Source organism: Pseudochaenichthys georgianus, chromosome 11 (genome assembly GCF_902827115.2).
Source record: "Pseudochaenichthys georgianus chromosome 11, fPseGeo1.2, whole genome shotgun sequence".
NCBI classification, from domain to species: domain Eukaryota; kingdom Metazoa; phylum Chordata; class Actinopteri; order Perciformes; family Channichthyidae; genus Pseudochaenichthys; species Pseudochaenichthys georgianus.
In genome coordinates, this window is record NC_047513.1 from 24,366,612 (window position 1) to 24,372,374 (window position 5,763).

Below are 5,763 nucleotides of genomic sequence, written 5' to 3' on the forward strand. Positions count from 1 at the left end.
AACCAAAGTGTTAAAACTGTGTCACTCAGTGCCATGTCATTTTTTTATTTGATTTAAAGAGGAGGCATGATCAACAGATAGACTTTATAGACCTACTAGAGATTCAGTGTACTTGTAGAAATGTGCCCTTTTCACCAGCCACCTCCGAATGTACTCAGGAATACTTGACCTATATGAGCACACGTGTTCATATCATTTTATACAATGTATCAGGATTTGAAAATTCCTCATTTTGGGGACATCTGGTGGTAGTTTAAAAAAATAAAGATGGCACACAGAGTAATAAAAGAAACGCATAGACAGCACCTGGATGTTAGAGATGTGTACATAGACAACCCTATGCCATTACATCATTTGAAAGATGCTAACCTTTTTAACAAATCTGCATAATGGCTTTAATGTCAATGGTTCACACAGTTTGGCAAATGTTTGAAGTTGATCCCTGAGTTCAATACAGCACTACATAAACCAAACTAATGATTTTGAGTGAGTCTAACAGCAAGCGTGGAGTTAAGAATAACCAAATTAAAGCTTGAGTGGCACACAGCTTACTTAGCCATCTTTCCCCATAAATATTAACTATTGTGTTGTTGTGTATGTCTTTGCTCCATGCAGGTAATGATGTGGGGAGGGGCTCCTATGGTGCCATGCACGTCAAGCAGGTGTTCGACTATGCCTACATCGTCCTGAGTCACGCCGTGTCCCCGCTCGCTCGCTCGTACCCCAACAAAGACTCTGAAAGGTTTCTACTCAATCCATTCAACAGTTAGAAAAAGATACCCTGGATAAAAGTTGTGCTCTTTCTTTAAAACCCATCTGTTTCGCCGTCCTGCAGCACCATGGGGAGGATCATCAGGTTGACCCAGGAAGTGATCGACTACAGGGAATGGATCATTAAGAAGTGGGGGGGCAGGGATCTGGTGCGAACAGACAACAGAGGTACGATCCCTCAGACTTTAATATGACATTTTATAACGATGAGGGAAGAGTGCTGTACGTCATTAAGACTGTAGGGGGAGTACAGAGTAAATAATGTTATGCCTATAAATGTTTTTTTGTTCAAATCTAATCTTTTTATTGAGTTTTAAGAAGAAATGTATTTTAAAAAGTTCATACATTTTACCCAAAAACGTTTTATGTATAATTCGTTAAATGTCTTATTTGTTGTTTGCAGTTTCCCCTCCCAAGGAGCCAGAGCCCAGTGGGGGGGTCGGGCTGGAGGAGCAGCAGAGGGACTCGGGGTCTCCCCACAGCGCAGACTCCCCCATGTCCATCTCCAGCCCCCAGCAGCACTCCTCGGCCTCCTCCGTCTCCTCACTGTCGGGATCAGACAACGTAAGAAAGCACAAACACACAAACTGTAGAAGCACTCAAATGATAGTCACTGTCATGTTTTGGGAGTATTTCCGTCTTTGCATTGAATTTCTGTGCTCCTTCTGAAAAATGTGCTACACACTTGGTCTTAACACACCTTACGATACAATATTTGTCATTTAAAATAAATCCCGTATATATAATGATGTCTGCAGACAACACTGGTGGTGCTATGGTGATGGTATGAAACATCAAAGACTAACCGTTGCCTAACCAGTTTTACCTCTATGATATACACAACTACAATTTGATGTGATGAACCACTTGACATCCATCATAATGTATAAACACTGCCACCCCCTGATGAAGCTACATGCAGCGTAACCTTTTTCATACTCTCCAACCTATCAAACAGAAGCACGTCCCGTTGGATCTAATTACACTGTGGTATTTAAACGGAGACGTGCAGGAGTGACATACTCATTATCTCTTCTTTTTGGTGTCGTTTGAAAGGACTCGGACTCAGCGCTGCCGTGTCCCGTCCCTCCACCCACCATGCCACCTTTCCCGTCTTTCCCGCCTATGGGGCTAGCTCTGCCCCCATGCCTCAACATGAAGCATGGCATGGGGGGGCACCACCTCCTCCTGCATCCAGGCTCACAGGTAGGCATGCTGGGTATGCTACAGCCACCAGGGGTGACACTTAACGTAGACCAAAAGCAGTGAATCCATTTTGGTTACTTCAGTGAGATGAACCCAAAATGAACATATGTTGCTGTGATTTAATTGCAATGAATGTGTCCAAAATATCTTCTCAATGATATAGATTAGAATATAAAAATCCCAAAGTGGGAAAGCAAAACGTTTTAAAGAATAGCTAGCCATGGTTCCTAAGGTCCCTTAATGCTTGAAGGTCTTTGAATTTGAACGAGAATTAAAGTTTCTGAACAAAAACATGATTGGACTTATATCAGTAAAAGTTATTGATATCTCGAACCGTCAGTTTAAAAAAGAAAAAGCGATACCGTTCCGTTAAATATCAATAATTTCGAACATCGCGGGAAATTCCTTCGACTCATTTTGAAGTTTTGGGGGAAGCCGGAAGTGACGTCAATGCGGGAACGCTTCACTGTGCAGCGAGAGAGCCAAACACGGACAAAGTGTGTTGTGTCATGCGTAGAAATGGTGAATTACTGAGTTTAGGCACGTTAATAACGTTTTAATGAAGTTGACTACAGTATATTCATATTCGTCAGTGCTTTCATGTCAATTCGGCGACATAAACATAAATGATCGTGGTGAAGATGATGATTACATTGTAAAAATCGGTAGTGAGAGCTACTGAATTTCCTCCCGTCGGATGTGATATAAAAACAAATCGATTATTTTTGTAGTTGTAAACTCAAGTGGATTAAACTACATTTATTAGTGCTTTCATGTCAATTCGGCGAACATATGATACATTAAATGATCGTGAGGATGATGATTAAAAATCGTTTGTTTGTGCCGGTCTGCATTTCCTGATGAGAAAACAAACCGATGCTTTTTGTAGTTGTAGTACACCAACGTGGATTAAACGTGTGGTTTTTTTACCACAATGATGGGGAAATTAATGGATAAAATGCACGGATTATTATTATTATTCCCACTCCGATCGGGACACGAGGTCCACCGTTTCCCCGCAGCGAGGCTGCCCCCGTTGACAGTTTACGTGGGCTGGGTGCAGTGGCGGACTGGCCATCGGGACGAATCCCGATGGGCCGGTACCGAAGTGGGCCGGTCGGATAAGTAACTAGCACATCCCCCATAGGCGGCGCGTGAGGCTCAGGTTTGAGAAGGCTAAATAACTTCTTTTACCTGACGCTGCCCGCCTCCAGCGTCTATAGAACAGAGATCAACTCAGTGTGCGGAGTTTAAATCTCTCAAGTCATATTACAGGATAAAGGAAATACAGTTTAAACTGCCGTATGCAGAGAAGACGCCGACGTGTCGCACTTATCATTCATATCACACTGATATCACATCATCAATCAGATCATCGATCATATAATATCATAATATATCATATATTTCCTGATCTGAGTCAGCTGAGCCGTATCTGGTCGTGCAACACTCAGTGTCACAGACTGTATGCAGAAGTATTATTTAACACATTATGTTGACGAAACACTCGAGACAAATGTAATTAAAGTCAGATCCACTCGTGTCTTAGACGTGAACGCGCTCTCAGCTGGAGAGAGAAACCCTGGCTTGATTTACCGAGTTGATAACCAGCGTCGTAGGACCGCTTAGCGAGATCTCGTTTGTTAGTTTGTTGTTGTTAGTTTGTTTGTTACTCAAACATATCCAGGGTCTGTTGAACTGGCTTCGTAGTACAGGGCACAGGTGGCTAGCAGCGCTAATGTCAAAGACACAGACATTATACATTATATTTGTATTTTACCAGGATGCAGTGACACAAATATTTACATATTTACATTTACTATCTACAGCACCCGCCGCCCCTGACATCCCCCGCTCCCCCCGTTGACAATTTACTAGCGGTACCGAAGTGGGCCGGTCGAGAGTCCCGGGATGATTTTAGTCCCATTCCACCACTGGCTACATGACCATATGATCGCCCATATTGACGCACCTCATTCCTAAACTTCTAACAGATACAACATAAAGCGATCCTTCAGCCTCATATGAGCTCTCAGACACGTTCAAAATTAACCTGTCCTCGCTGTCTGAGCTTGCTGCTGTGTGCACCGTCGTGCGTTTACATCTGACTGTATATATATAAAGGTTTACATGCAGAAGCTGGGATCCTGAACGGTGCAGCTGGAGCGCTGTGCCCGCAATGACGTCACGCATCATTTGGCGGGACTTGAAGAATCCCCGAGAAGATCCAGAAAATGTCAACATTGAAGGCAGATTAATGGTTATCAAAGTACAAATATCCAAAATCAGTTCAGTAACGGTTTTCAACGGGACAATATTTACTCAAATTGATGGGTTTGGATGATGGGGGAAACTCGTGTCACAGGCTCTTTAAGGATGTTATTACCTTGATTAGTGCCTCAATTTTGCCTTGTTAGGTCTTTGAATTTGAAGGAATTGTGCATTGAAAGTACTTTAATTTGATGTTTAACATGGTCTAGAAACCCTGCTAGATGATGTTGCTCCCCCCGTAACGAATCATTTCCCCCTCCGTCCCCCAGGCTCGCGTCCAGCTGCCCGGTGGTCTAGCAATGCACTCCATACCTGGCAGACAGGTGTGTATAGACACCGGACTCCCCCCCTTCTTCCACATGCACCCCCACGCTCATGCCCCCGCCCCCTCCTGCCCCCTGCCTCTCTCCAGCCACACACACAAGGTAGGAGCCGGATGCCACACACACACACACTCAAACGCACCATCAAGGCAAACTTTGTCTCACACACACAAACACACACAAACGTACCAACAAGGCAAACTTTGTCTCACACACACACACATTCAAACTCAAACGCACCATCAAGGCAAACTTTGTCTCATACACACACACTCAAAAATAGGGACATGATCGATTAGAGCTTCATTTGGTTTAGTCCTTATAGCTTGCTGGCTTATTCAAGTATGACTAATATTAAATAATGTTTTATTCAAGAAAAACATACCAGGTCTAGAAGTGAATATTTTTTTTAAATGTAATTTCTTGGCCTGTGCAACATCAGTCAATATATTAGAGGTATTTATTAATTGTCTCTCTTCTCTAATCGCCCCCCCCCCCTTTCCTCAGAATGGCATCAAGTTCAACGTGAAGGGCTTCCACAACCCTCCGCTGGTCAGCAACCCCGTGCTGGTGAACCGCGGACACACTCACTCTCACACACAGTATCAACGCAACACGTGGCGGCGCAGGAAGAGGGAGAGCCTCCCGGTTAGCCTCAGCAGATAGAGACCACTCCCCCCCCCCCCCCCCCCCTCCTTCTGCTCCCTTTTCTCTGGATGCAAACCCCCGTCGGTCTCTGAGGAGGACGGACCGAGGACCAGCAGTTTCACCCCGGGCTGCCGCCACACAGAACGACAGCCCTCAGCATCTTCTTCCTAAAATCTCTACCTTTCCATTTCTGCATGACTTCTTTTAGGTTTTCAGTATTATGGTCCCTTCAGTATTTCTTCCTCATCTTGGTTTCAGGTCTCTCACTGTTATTGTTTTGTTAATTCTTGACTGACTTGGTGGTGACGCCGTTGCCAAGGTCACCTGACCTCATCTGCAGCCAAGCTGCCTCTGGTTCTTTTTTTATATTTTTTTACAGTTTATACTCTTAAGAACAAACGTTTCATTTGTGCAATAATGTTATTTTTCTTTCGGGAACTAAAGTAAATGCTTATTTAATTTTGTGTGTTTATATGTAAAGGCATTTTTATACAGTTGTATTATTTTTGTAGAGTTTTAAAATTGTGTTTACGAATCCTTTCCT

At 43.6% G+C, this 5,763-nt stretch overlaps 1 protein-coding gene across 2 annotated transcripts in view; it reads left to right on the forward strand.

Annotated features, from left to right (window-relative positions):
- Positions 1-5,257, forward strand: part of tent4a (terminal nucleotidyltransferase 4A) — an 18,381-nt gene extending 13,124 nt beyond the window's left edge. The window contains exons 8-13 of one of the 2 annotated variants that reach the window (XM_034095040.1): positions 616-742; positions 836-939; positions 1,175-1,335; positions 1,828-1,977; positions 4,518-4,673; positions 5,079-5,257. In XM_034095040.1, coding sequence (XP_033950931.1) covers positions 616-742; positions 836-939; positions 1,175-1,335; positions 1,828-1,977; positions 4,518-4,673; positions 5,079-5,237 — 857 coding nt within the window. In that variant the 3' untranslated portion in view covers positions 5,238-5,257. The remainder of the gene's footprint in view (positions 1-615; positions 743-835; positions 940-1,174; positions 1,336-1,827; positions 1,978-4,517; positions 4,674-5,078) is intronic. The other variant, XM_034095041.1, reaches the window with a different exon arrangement.
- Positions 5,258-5,763: the final 506 nt, after the last annotated feature.